Raw genomic sequence first — 14484 nt, 5'->3', positions numbered from 1 at the left:
TGCTGTAGAACAGCAAATCAAAGACACACGAGTTTGCATGGGTGGCGCTGTGGTCTAAACCACTGAGCCTAGGGCCTGCCGATCAGGAGGTCGGCGGTTCGAATCCCCGCGACAGGGTGAGCTCCCATTGTTCGGTCCCAGCTCCTGCCCACCTAGCAGTTCGAAAGCACGTCAAGTGCAAGTAGATAAATAGGTACCGCTCCGGCGGGAAGGTAAATGGCATTTCCGTGCACTGTTCTGGCTTCGCTAGAAGCGGCTTAGTCATGCTAGAAGCGACTTAGTCATGCTGGCCACATGACCTGGAAACTGTCTGCGGACAAACGCCAGCTCCCTCGGCCTATAGAGTGAAATGAGCGCACAACCCCAGAGTCGTCTGAGACTGGACCTAACTGTCAGGAGTAACTTTACCTTTACTTACGCCAAGTTATTACTACCTCCTTTTTTATTTTTAAATTTTTATTGGAATTTTATTTACAACACAAGCCCCCCACCCCTAATACACAAATCCACCTTCGTTAAACGTGAACATAACATACAACAATACAAACAACAAAATAAAAGACTTCCTTTCTGTATCTGGCCTCCTTATTTACTTCTTATAAACTGTTTCCTTTATGAATAATTATTAAGATTACCAACTTCTAATCCTGAACATGAATTGTATAGCTTAAGAAGGTACACTTTCACAGTATAACTTTCCCATTTCCAATATAACTTTTGATAACTTTCCAATTATTTCTCAGTTCTGAAGTTGGTAGCAGATATGTAAGAGGCAGCATCTGACATCGGCTCCACCCAAAGACTAAAATGAGATGCCCCAAATCGCCATCAGGGAAGATCTTTTAGCAAATGTCCAGGGCCTTAATGAACAGTAAAAAAAAACCAAAAAAAAAAAAAAACCAGGAGCAACCCCCCTCAAATGACATGCTTCATTTTGAAGCAGGTCAGATAACACACTGCCTGGAGAACTGTGTTATGGGGTATTTGTTAATTAAAATAAATGCACGTTGCCATAAAAAGTGATACACCCGGTGAAGACTATTAAGTCCAGAGACTAAAATTACCTAACTGCACTACTGGGGTTCTCTCATATTTCTACAATCTTCTTTTAAATATTTACTTTCCCTCCCTTGCCCCTGTAGACAGGTGGTACAATTTCCCTTCTCAATCATGTAAGGAACCGCCAGCCTGTAAAGGAGCCTTTTTCGTTGTTGTTATCAATCCTAGTTTTTACAGGTTGAGAACAGAAGGGAGTGGTTATTATATGCCAAAAAAACCCACTGAATCTTTGGCTTATCTAAAATCAAGTTTCTAATTATGCCCAGCAGCTCATACTAGCTAACAAGAGACTGAGACGTTTAGCATAAATTCATGACCGCTCTTCACAGTAGCACATGGATTTAGACGCTTCTCAAGCATGCCTGGAGAGCACATTCAGACTGCAACTCAAAAGGCACTAGACGTCCAAATACCTGGCCGTCTCGCAGGAGGTCTTCGCTGCTCTGGTTTTTCCTCAGTGTACCTGTTGTAGGCACTCCAACAGCTCCATTGGAGTCAACAGAATCAAACATGGAAAAGGGGCGTACTTTTTTCTCCCTTTCTCTAAGAGGAACATCTCCCTCACCAACTAAAAAGACAAAAGGAAGGTTAGATTTGAAGTAAGCATTTGTAATACTTTTGGAAAAAAACTAAAACCTTTTTTTAAAAAAGCTAAAAAGATTCTGCATGAAGTAACACTTGTCTTCTCATAAGAAATGGACCAGGTGTGTGTCATATAATAATATCAGCCACGAATAAAGCAGACCAGTTGGAAGCCAGTGCCATCTGTGCAAGCAGCCCTGTTACAACTTTAAGGGTCAAAACATTAAGCTGAAGAGGGATCAACAGAGAACTGTCACAGCTCCATTAGGAAATTAGGTTAACCATTCCACCACCTGAGCTACTGAAATGAAGAGAAGCATCTGAGCTGACTCATGGGTAGGCAAACTAAGGCCCAGGGGCCGGATCTGGCCCAATTGCCTTCTAAATCTGGCCTGCGGACAGTCCAGGAATCACTGTGTTTTTACATGAGTAGAATGTGTGCTTTTATTTAAAATGCATCTCTGGGTTATTTGTGGGGCATATGAATTTATTTATTTATTTATTTTTCAAAATATAGTCCGGCCCCCCACAAGGTCTGAGGGACAGTGGACCAGCCCCCTGCTTAAAAAGTTTGCTGACCCCTGGACTAAGCACACCAGCAAGATTCTGGGAGAGAGAAGCCACCCCAACCCAGAATAAGAGCAAATAACCTTTGTGACAGGCAGTTAATCATCTCTAAAGTACACTATGTAACATTAGGGTTACAAAGAAATACTCTGCTTAATTTGGAAAGAGGCAGAAACACCCATAAAAACGGACCTACCTTGCACTTCGTTGCTACTGTTGGCTTTGGTCACCATGGAAGTTAGTCCTTGGCTGATAACATGGCCAGCGCTCGCATTATTCCAGTCACTGATAGCGAGTGGAGGTTTTGAACCAGCAGGTGTAGTACCTGGAGTAAAAGGAAACAGAGAAAATAAGGAGAAGGAAAATGGGGGGACAGGACCCCTTCTCCAGAATACAAGGCACACTACACATACATGCACATTATCTCTTCATCCAGGCAAGCGAGAGGCATTATCACATATCAATGACCCAGTCTACCCAGGCAAAAGCACTCAAGGAGTCAGAAATAGGTGTGGCCGGAGACATGTTCCACTGGACCTATTAGCTTTTGCCCATTTGTTAATTACGGTTACAGTATTAAATTATTAGCACAATTTGAGTTAGCATTTTCCCCAGAAACAGTGACAGTAGAGGAAAATAAATAATGCTAGTTCAAGAACAGAAGAATCACATTTATGTTCCAGATACAAAAGATATAGACTGACAAATCAGGATTCTCTGGTGTTAACTGGGCTCTGCTGTTGAAAGGAGTATCGTTATTAGAAGCAATTCAGGCACAGTGGTGTACAATCAGGGGATTATTTCCAATATCCAAAGAACTGTGAAAACACCAAGGACTACACTGATTGTGAGGTCTGGTAGCATTACACAGCTTGTAGGGATACTGCCTACAAGTACCCAGATAAAGGAATTAACTTACGGAAATGGAAACTCGGTTTACGTATTGGTAAGCACAACTTGCTTTTAAAAATCAGTACAAATTCATAACAAGAACTCTGTTGATAACTGATATTTATAATCGGCTATCAACAAATCTGGCGCCTCCATATGATCTCTTAATTTCTGGAGCAGCAGCTGTAGCCTTTATACAAAAATGCATTGCGTTACAACACTCAGTAGCTATCTATCATCCTTGTAACAATAACTAAGTGAAAGTCGTAATTCCTTTTTCTTGCAGATGGAGAACGCTAAAACAGGCTTAATTCACTGAAGACCACTCACATGAATTCATAGATAGAGAGGAATGTGAATTAAATCTCCCCTAACGCAAGCCTAACATTCACAAATCTCACAGGCTTAATAACAAGGTAGTTTTCACAGAACACTTAGCACTGCTTGAGCAAATGGACTACTGAGAGAGAGGCAGGGAGAGAATGCACAATTTAAAATTAATGCATCCTATTTCTATGCTATAATTAAAATATGTAACTTTAAAACTAGGATAAAACACCAAACAGCTCAAGCTTACCAAAAATAAGATTTCAAAGACATGTACAGTCTTCTTTTAACAGTTGTACATATTGGGACATGAGTATTTTGTACAACTTTCATAAGCACTTCACAAAAAATAGGTTCTCAAAGTGTTTTTAATAGCAAGATTGAAATCCATAAACACTCTTGCTCACTGAAGACAAAGCAAGAATACCATACAAAGAATTAACTATACAGTGCCTCTTCTTCTGGATAACCAACTTGCTTCTAATATTTACAATTTACAAATACAGCATTATCCAATAAAATCCTTATTTTCAGGATTATGCTTAAACACTAATGCCAGAAACATGGGATATTGCCATATGATATAAATGGAACTAATGCTGAGATTAAAAAAAATCTTGTTGAGCAGTGAGTGTGTTGAATATATGTCTAAATGATCACTGTTTAGCATTTATGATTTCATTTATTCTTGAAACTACCATACAGAATGCACTGCCTCTCACCTAGTTAAGATGATTAGAGGAAACAGAGAGAGAAAAGATTAGTTACTTCAAGAAAAATGTTCCTTTCAAACAGCTAAATTAAACATAGATGGCTAAATGCTATACTTAGCAAGTTCTGCATCAGAAGCATTAAAAAAATATGGACCCGGCGACAACAGGAAACACCAGCACACTTTGCATTAATAAAAACCGGAAGAAAATAATGATGATATATATATAGTTACCTCCAGGAGCTTTCACTTGTGAAAGAATCCCAGCTCTCATGTTTGGGAGAGTCTGCGTTTTCAATGGACCATCAGGGGCTTGCAAGGCTGAAGTCCCATCAGGGTAGACTGGTTTGACTAAAAGTTCATTCCTTGAGGCAATGCGTGGCATGGTGGAAGACTGGATGTAAGGACCAACAGCTGCCACTCTACTTGGAGTAGATACCACTGGCTGTGGCTGATTCCCATCTGGAGACACCTACACAAGATGCATCAAGATTTAAGAAATAATTAAGCAATCCATCTTTTGGGGAATCTCTCCCCCCCCCCCCGGCCAGGAACACACGAACACACGAACACACACACACACACACACACACACACACACACACACAGTATAGGCTCTGTATACACAATATATTTTCTTTCGTGGAAAGAAAGCACTAAAGGTGTGGGAACCGCTCTTCCCTTTATAAAGGACTAAATAGGTTAATGCTAATGTATTATTTAAAGCGGTTTTCATGCTACAATGAAAATGTTAGGGATATGGCAGACACAAAGCTTCTCAGCAACTTCTCACCAAATACTTCTCGGCAAATACTTCAGTGTTAAGAGTAGCATTTTTGTGGGGGTTGGGGGGGGCGCCTGGCACTCACCGGGACATTCTCCTTTTGCTGCAGCGCAGCCTTCTTCTTCCACAGCCGTTCCCTCAGCTCATTAACACGCTTATCCATAACTGCCACCTCTGAGTTGCGTTTGTTTAAAGAGTCCCTCTGTTGCTGCAGCTTGGCATTCTGCTCCTGGTTCAGTTTGTTCCTCAGCTGAATGCATTCAGGAGGGGAAATTAGGAATGCAAAATAAATAACTTCCAGGGTGGTTGCCATGATGCACGAAACTATTTTTTTTATATTAAAAAAAAAAGTTCTGAAAGGGTAGGAGCCCGCATGGAAGTTCTGGGTGGGCTTTGCTTCTGTACACAAGTGCGTCAGGTAGACAATAATCGACACTGAGAATAATACAGAAGACACAAACTAGGCTGACTGTTAAGCAGGTTGGACAATTCTGGCTTTGTCAGAGACAAGAGGTGAAAGCAAATTCCTTCGCAAGGCAATGTGTGACCTGCCCGCCTCCCTTACTCCAGGTCTGTAGAGCAGTCTTGCAGTTACCTGAAGCTCCTTGTACAGTCGGTCAAGCTCAGCGACAGCTGACTGGTTGTCATGGTAACCATCAATCCGGCCATTCTTCAGCATCTCCAACTGCCTAGTAAGTTCCTCTACCTTTGACACAGCCAGTACCAGCTCTCGTTGTTTTTGCTGGAACAAACTGTTCATCTGCTCAATCTCCTCCACTGTAGAGGAAGAAGACAGAACACAATGGCTGTTGCTGAGAGATGACCAAATGTTGGCTGCTTCCAAGGCAGCTGCTAATGGGGAAGATATGACCAGAAGCTCAAAGAAGGTTACATCAATCAGAAGCTAGACAGCTGATCAAGCTATCAAGTTATCAGCTTCAGAATTTATATAGTTTATTTATCAGAAGAAAGGTCTTCTGGGCACTATTTTTTCATCAAAAAAATTTTTCACTCTTTTGTGGGGGGGGGGGGAGGAGAAGACAGGTAGATGTGCATTATTTAAGCCCTGAACAAATTTGAGAGATTTTGTTCTAGGATCTGAAGAAGGTAGTGCCACACAGAGTTTGAATTGAAGCAATTTTCTGCTAGGTAAGGGAGCTATAAAATGATATTGGACTGTATGCCTCTGAATTCATTTACAGTACACTTTTTGCTGCATTGAAACAGCCTGGGGAGGAACAAGAAAAATTCAGAGTTGGGAAGATACACTTGCAAAATGTACCATATCAAAGCAAGGGAGAATATCAGTATCAATATTATTTGTCTGTTTATTGAAATATTTATGATCTTCACTTTCAAAAATTTTATCAAGGTGGCTTACTACATACAAATATAATAAAATCAGTCAAAGTATCAATAAAAATGTCATTTAAAAACACCGAGAAAACATCAGTGGATACTGGTTGGTTAAAATGTGGAAATCACACTGAACTGTCTAGACAAGAGTTTTCAGATGATGTCTAAAGATAGGCAGGCCAAACCTCTAGAGGCAGGCAGTTCTACAAGGCAAGGTCTGCCACACTGAAAGTTTGTTGTTGGTTTAAAAAACCATGGCTTGTTTTAACTGTGTTTTAGCATTATGCCTCAATACAAAGCCTTGCTTAACCATGGTTTGTTTGCCCACCCCACTCTAGATACTCACCAAGCTACAGAGGCATGAGGCAAGAGTAGCTGGAAAACAAGCCATGCTTTGGAGAAACATGCCATGGCTTGCTTGTTTGCTTGTCTGTGAGACAACTCAATTGTTGAATAAACCATGACCCAACATTATATGAGAATACAGCCAATATCTAAACAATTCTAGGTAGGAACATCTGAACACTAACTTGAAACAGACATTATAAACCAGTTATCCAAAAAACCTCTAGCAACTCACCTAGCTTCCCATTACTGAGCCGTTTTTGTTCCACGTGACCTTTGAGAGCTCTCACTTTCTTCAACTTGGCTTCCTGATTCTCAGCAATTTCTTTTAATCTTTTGAGTTTTTCCTGCTCTGCAGCTTGTTGTTGCTGCCGTTGGTCCTGCTGTTTCAGAAATTTTAACCGCTGCTCCTACATGTCAACAGAACAAGCATTATGCTCATTGTGATTAAGCTATTTAATGGTGTTATACTAATGACATATGATTTCTAGAGCAGAGAAAACCTACTTCACCTTATGCATTGCGCATTACAATAATAAGCACTGCAGTTCACATAATTACTAAAAATATTTAAAAACCCAACTAAACTAAAGGAAGATGAGTGTACAAAGCTAAACAAATAGTTTAGGGTTTCCATATCTTCCTCCAGCCACAGCAATTTATATCATTAAAAATGGCTTCCAAGGAAAAGGCTGGAGACAAAAACACTGCAATTCTCTTTTTAAAAAGAGCAAACTCTCTTTTAGAAACGCATGCCTTCAATAACCGATCTTCCCAGTTCAGAACTCTAGCAACTTTTCAGGAAACCACAGGATTTCCTAACACATATATGATATATTCAAAAAGAACACATAACATTTGGCACTGAAGGTGGTCATGGCCAAATTAAGGCACAGCTCTCAGTCCACAGTAACTAACTTGTTTGCCCCCAAAACAGTCTAAGAAATCCAAGGATGCCACTTTTAATATTTAGCGCTTTACAAAATTCACATTTTTAGAAGCTGCTTTTCTCATACTTTTTTATTCATAGGTAATTTTTACAGGGGGAAAACTTATTTCAACAAACCTTGTTAGCCAGCATTTGCTGTTGGGCCTCTATTTGTTGCTGTTGACGTGATGCCATTTCCTGCAATTCAGCTAGAGTCATATCCATCCGAGGAGCATTGACCTTCAGTAATTAAATATATATAAATATGTAAGAGTTTGGTATAAGCATACTATTGTGCTGAAGTCTATATAGTACATTGCCCATCTGGCTTCAGAATTAAAGGCCTGATTGCTGTACCATTTTGGAGACATGGTGGAAGGTAAAAAGCAAGGACTACTGAAGAAGATATAAACAGGCTACTAGCATACTTTTGTTCCAGTGCATTCTGGACAATCACCAAACCAGAAGGTACACAGGGGTCATCCATGTTCAACCTCCAACTCAAACTAATAGAATCCAGACATCAATTTGCTCCATCCTGATCCACAGAGCACCACAAGTCAGAAGCAGGTGCACAACCCCAACAACAGAGTCAAGCCACATGCTGTAGCGGGGTTCAGGCAATGACACAACACAAACACATAGGAACTGATTTTGGAGTGCGAAAGACAATTTTTTCAGATCCCAAACATGGTGAGCATCAAGAAAAACCTATCCAGCAAAGGTTCGAAGAACATCATTATACTGGGCACATGTCTCTTCTTCTTCTTTGCCAAGGAATATTGTCTTCCATAAGCACGGTTTTAACAATGAGTCCCTAAGTGACTGTGAAGGCTGATTCTGGATCCACACGTCCTTCCACAGTGGAGACATAGGTTTCTGGACAGGAGTTGATCATGGTGAGGATTTGCCAAGTGTGCCTTCATCTTAGTGTGTTTCACCCTTTTGTCCTGAGTTCAGGCATCTTCAAAACCCATGACACCTTTGGTAAAGGCTGTTCTCCAATTGGAGTGCTCGCAGGCCAGTGTTTCCCAGTTGTCGGTATTTATACTACTTTTTTTTTAGATTTGCCTTGAGAGAATCTTTGAACCTCTTTTTGACACATGTCTATCCCACCCCTCTCACATAGTCTAAATATGTTAAACTTCTAACTTTTTAAAATTAAGGACTATTTTCTCAATTCCTAAGATACAATTTGCCAGGTAGCCATAAACAACTTTGTGACCATAGGTGACCAGGAATACCATGAAAATGAGAGTGCAGGCAGGTAGAGGAGGGACAGGTCATCACATCCCTGCCAGCTCCCAATGTCAGAAGGCACCTTTTTTTTTATTTTTACCTGTTAAGAGCCCAGGAGCTTGAATTTCCATGCTGGTTGTGAAGGAGCTAGCTTCTTTTCTTCGCGGCCAGCAAGGAAATGCAAGCTACTGACTTCTTGACAGGCTAGTAAATACTTTGAGGATTGGTGACTTCTGTGGGCTTTTGAAAAGGTTGAATTGATACCAGTAATGTCAGGAAGCCTCACACTTTATACTACACAGTGGCTATTAAAGCAACTGGTTCCCACATCACTTCTTGGGAGGCTTGGAACATGAAACCTTGGGCAAAACACTCAGCCTGTTCTGCTGAGGCTCCCCCCCCCCAAACAAATACAGAGCAGACTGGTCACATATTTCTAACTGGCAAGAGGGCTCCCCGCCTCCTGCTTTTTGCAGCCAGTTTGAGATTCCTCAATCTAGACTTCACATGAGGAGAATTTACATGCTTTTCTTCAAAAAATAGTAACAAAATACAGAGAGATCTCATCACAAAGTGAAATCCCTTCAGAGACCGGGTAGTATTCTGTGATTGAACCTATTAACTAATATAAGAACTGACCATGGAAGTTGTATAAATATTTCTAATTTAATAATTAGGTGTTCTGGAGAAAAAATAAATTTGTAAACCAAAAGGAAATTATTTCCTTGATTGCATTTAAGTAGTTTTATGCTAAATACTTACTCCATTCTCTATTCTCCGCTCACCGGGCATTTTTACACCATTTCTCTTCAAGCCTGGATCTTGCACTCTTGGTCCGCTCCCTTTTAAGTATGAAAGGGGGGGGGGGAGGTAAGTAGTTTTTTTAAAAAAAGAAGAATGCTTTTAATATAAACTACCTCTCTACAAGGTTGGGAGGAGGAAATGAAGAAACAAGCAGGTTTGCAGTTTCAGACTTGGTACAAAGTCATCCAACAACACTTGAAAATCAATGTAAGCACAACAGCAGCCCTGCCATACAAAATGCTGCCTGTGCAATAAATGTATTAACCTTGTCAGATATGCAGGGGACAAGAGAAGAGAAACAAGAGGTACCTTTTTCATGAAAATTAAAGTGGACAAGTTATATATATTTTAAAAAATAGCAGCAGGCCAAATAAATGGTTTGCATGAACTCAGCTTTTAAGCTGGTCTGTGAAACAGGGACCCTTTAGCTTCATTGCACCATAGCTAGCTTGCAATTGTGACAAAAATTCAAACACATGTCCCAGCCAACCAAAACAGCCAAAGGGGCTTCCTGATTAATCAGTAAAGAACATGAAGAATAGACATGAATTAAGAAAAAGAAATTGTGGTTTCTGAAATCACTGCATCACTGAATTCAACAAGAAGCAAGTATGGAATGCAACATTTATCCAGTTGGCAAAAGCATTAATGTGCCTCTAAAAGGAGATTTCCATCACACAATCCTGGGAGCTTTACATTCTGCTGTACTTCTGCCTTCCACACAGCTGGGTATCCAATACATCTAAGCCACCAGTGGGGAGTCTCCAGCCAGTAGGCCTAAATAAGGCCAAGAGAGGTCCTAACTATGTCAGGTGTGAGGTAGGTAATTACATAACTCCCTGTCGAAAGCAGGTTTGCAAGCAACACCCATTAGTAGCATCAGCAAAGCCTTGCGTATTTGCCCGGTCAGTGTGATTTCAAACCATGATGGTAAATGCTTTGTCTCGTGTCATGTCCCACCTGTCAAAAGGGCCTGTGGAGCTTCAGGAGCCTCAGGATCCTGCACGCCAGTCAAACCCAGTTCCCCACCCCTAATTTAGGTTAAAGGAACTTGCATGAAGAGCCACTGCACCCTCTCCAAAGTTTCACACTGGGCTTGAACTCAAAAAAGTAGAATTAACACTCACCTGCTTCTCGATTAGGAGACCGCTCATGGCGAAGAAAGAACCTAACTTCATTTCTCTGGATTCCATGGCGCTGCAGAAGATCCAACATGCGCTCGTTGTCAGCTACAGGGCGCTCTGAAAGATACAGAGCAAGTTCTCTCTATATTCTCTCTCTCTTTCAGTAGTAAGGTAATAAACAAAACCTGCCTCCATAGGATATTTTATGTGATGAACCAAAGGTGTATTTGCAGTGTATCCATCACAGCCTCCTATTCAAAAGTTGCAGAGTTCATCCACACTGAGTATGTCCCTTTTGAATCATGTGAAAGCAGTCTTTAAAAGGGTGGAAGGTGAAACAGGGAAGTGCTTTCCTAACAAACCAGAGAACTTGATACCGAAAGCTATGTCCCTTTTACCAATAAATACAGCAACACACATGGGCAAGACGCATCTCAGAAGTCGCCAGTGTAGCAGCTCTGGGTACACATGCAGACGCAGATGCCTCACCTTCTGCTAAAATCTGGCTTTAAAGAAGCATTCTAACAGCAGAAAATAGGATGTGGTGTGTGCTTTGTTGCAGCGAGTGTGATTGCAGCTTCTGCAGTTTGCAAATGTGCCCATGTGCCAAATATGTCGGCATACTGTGGTACCTCGAGTTACAAACGCCTCAGGTTACAAACGCTTCAGGTTACAAACTCCGCTAACCTGGAAGAGTTACCTTGAGTTGAAAACTTTGTCCCAGGATAAGAATGGAAATCATGTGCCGGTGGCGCAGTGGCAGCAAGCATGCCTCTAGTTAAGAACAGTTTCAGGTTAAGAACGGACCCCGGAATGAATTAAGTTCGTAACTAGAGGTACCACTGTATTCTGTTTTAATATCTCATCCTCTTGAATTCTCGGGGTGTTATTTTTTCATGTAGCTTAACTATTTGTGTACACTTATCATCAACTCAGTGCATCTTGCTTAAAAATGTTCATGTTACAGACACAAAGATGGAGAGGACTTAAAGGATTAAGCAAAATACTCTTAACAGAATATGCCTCTGCTATGCTTTCTATGCACTCATTTAGCAATGAACTTCAGGTAACAGAAAGTGTTTGGAGAGAAAAAGGTCCAGCTTATGGAGAGCTGTTCACCGATTTCTTTTCCCCCAATTTGACCTTTAACTTATAGAAACAGCCTTTTCAGTTCAAATCTTTCTTGAACATTGCTGCCTTGGAGTCCTGTTTCGGGCTGAAAGTAGGGTACAAGTAAACACTGCAAACATGTTGCACAAGACTTCCATTTCTCATTGCTGAACCCTAAACAGAAGCTTAGCATTTCCAGTTTAGAAATTCCTCGTTACCCATTGCAGTGCAGGAAAGAACAGAACACCAGCTTTGCGTACAGAAGGTCTAAGGTTCAATCTCAAGCATCTCCAGGTAGGGCTGGGAAGGAATTGTGTCAGAAATCCTGGAGAGCAACTGCCAGTCAGTGTAGACAATACAGAGTTAGATAGATTAATGGTCACACTCTGCATAAGGCAACTTCCTATCCCCCTATGCAACTGAATCCTACTGGATGGAGCCCTAATGGTGCATGCAACAGTGACAAGAATATCCCTTGTCCCAGTTCAGGGGACAGGTTTGAGTAAATCTAATGGATGGTACCATGGTGTCAATTCATTAAGCTTTGTACACATTACATGTTAAACTGTTGCTTCGTCTGGTAGGGAAGGAAACTTTGGCTTTGTTTAACTCTGGTTTAAGCTGCCAAGCTGACCATGAGTTGTAGAACTAGTTCACTAGGATCCAGTCAATATATTTTTGATAACATGTCTGTCACACAATCCTAATACAGTCGTACCTCAGAAGTCGAACGGAATCCGTTCCCGAAGTCCATTCGCCTTCCAAAATGTTTGTAAACCAAGCCGTGACGGACATTTGGGTTCCAAAGAACATTCGCAAACCAGAACAATCACTTCCGGGTTTGCAGCGTTCAGGAGCCAAAACGTTCCGAGTCACAAGGCGTTTGTCAGCCAGGGTGCAACTGTACAGCTCTATTTAGTTACATAAATTTAAAAAGGAAGTCTTTTGAATTGTTATTTTAGAAGGAAGGAACTTTTTAGATGAAAAGAAACACAGCACTTATTTAGAAAATAATGCCCTGCTGACAGCCCTGGCTGAAACTTTTTTAAAAAAAATTCTTCCCACCATATTCAATCTGAATTAAAGGCAAAATAAAAAACCTATACTTTTATCATGGTAGCACCCAAATGCCTAATAACAGCAAGCTTCCAATTTTACTGAATGCTCTATAGGGACAAGACATAAAAACAAAAGGTAATGAACACAGAATAGATTACGGTAAAAACTGGTCATAATGATAGGCAATTGCTAGTTTAGTGAGACAATAATGTTTGTCTTCATTCAAGGATAAAGATGGAAGTGTACAAATGATTAATGACATTAGGACACCACACCCTACCCCTGCATGTAAGCCTTTTTTATATTCCAGTAGTTCAATTGTGGTTCTCATTATAAACTTTCCTACAAGATGTGTAGGATTTTTATGATGTCTAACAGGTTCTTAGCTTAATTTTTTAAAAAACAAAAGGGTTTTCTTTAAGGAGGGAAAAAACTGCAGCCATGTTGAAACAACCTAAGAAGGAAATTTTCTGGGGTTACTGTCAAAGCTGATTAGTTTTACAGTATAAGCAAGTAGGTCACTGTTACAGAAAAAGCAGCTACCGTGGTTATTTGTCTAGACAGCTAAACAGCTCATCTTGTAAATCACAAAGGAAAGTATCGCTATCATTTAGAATAAGCAGGGTCTGGATGAGGCTAAGCCGATTTGTTTATGGTAGTTTTAGACAATATTCTAGTAAAAATTAGCTAAAAGTTAAGGAAATGCCCTTTTTTTGCTAGGATTCTCAATGCATTGACTCTTCTGGTGTTTATATCTATATCTATCAAAGCAGTGGACATCATTTTTATATATATTGTTGTACACTGCCTTGATATTTTTAATATTACAGTAAGTATTTTTATAAATAAATGTTGCTAATGCATAATCACTTCCACTATTTCTGTGAATGCTGCTACTTATACAGCCAAACATCATTCACATAGAAGGAAGAGGTACCAGCAGGCTTGGAGAAACCCCAAAGTTTGCAAAAGTACAATTTTAAGGGGGAAATGCTAGGAAGAAACACAAATATAACCCAATGAGAACAAAGTGTGTTCTGTGGCCACAGAATACTGACTGTAGGGGGAAATTTGGAGGAATAAGGTATCATGTAGCATGGCTGGCTGGCTGATACACTGATGGACACCCCCATTTACAGGCAATAAACTGTCAACAACAAGTAGACCAGCTTTACCATGGAACCAGCAGTCAATATAAAAGGACAGGCTTATCAAAGAGCTGAGAGTTCTGCTGCATTAATTTTTTTTTAAAAAACCTCTTAATTTTTTAAGCTCATTTATTCATAAATACAAAGCTACATAATTCAATTTATTTCAAATAAAATTCATATTACACTATTTCACAAAACAGTCACCTCTCAGAAAATTTTGTACTGTGAAAAATACCTCTAATAAACCAGATTAGCCAATTCATCATTTTCTGCTAATTGAGGATTTCAATAGCCAGTCCCGTCTATATGGGGATTGAGAGCCCTTCCATTTTCAGACCTACACTACTCTAGCTACAATCAGCAAAATTTTGACAAAAGGCTTTTGTTCCACAGACACATCATCCTCAATCCAATTAAATATAATCAGCATTGGAGAAAGTCTCGAG

At 40.3% G+C, this 14484-nt stretch overlaps 1 protein-coding gene across 1 annotated transcript in view; it reads right to left on the bottom strand.

The window, feature by feature from the left end:
• The window catches only part of TP53BP2 (tumor protein p53 binding protein 2), a 48955-nt gene that overhangs the window by 14070 nt on the left and 20401 nt on the right, over positions 1-14484 (bottom strand). Inside the window, exons 3-11 of the mRNA XM_081000106.1 lie at positions 10722-10835; positions 9553-9632; positions 7690-7791; positions 6859-7033; positions 5518-5699; positions 5008-5172; positions 4373-4610; positions 2405-2533; positions 1473-1627 (exon numbers count right to left, since the gene is read on the bottom strand). Of these exons, the coding sequence (XP_080856232.1) occupies positions 1473-1627; positions 2405-2533; positions 4373-4610; positions 5008-5172; positions 5518-5699; positions 6859-7033; positions 7690-7791; positions 9553-9632; positions 10722-10835 (1340 nt within the window). The remainder of the gene's footprint in view (positions 1-1472; positions 1628-2404; positions 2534-4372; positions 4611-5007; positions 5173-5517; positions 5700-6858; positions 7034-7689; positions 7792-9552; positions 9633-10721; positions 10836-14484) is intronic.

The sequence above is a fragment of the Podarcis pityusensis genome (assembly GCF_964106645.2).
Source record: "Podarcis pityusensis genome assembly, chromosome: 3".
Lineage (NCBI taxonomy): Eukaryota > Metazoa > Chordata > Lepidosauria > Squamata > Lacertidae > Podarcis > Podarcis pityusensis.
This window is presented reverse-complemented; position numbering and strand designations above follow the sequence as displayed.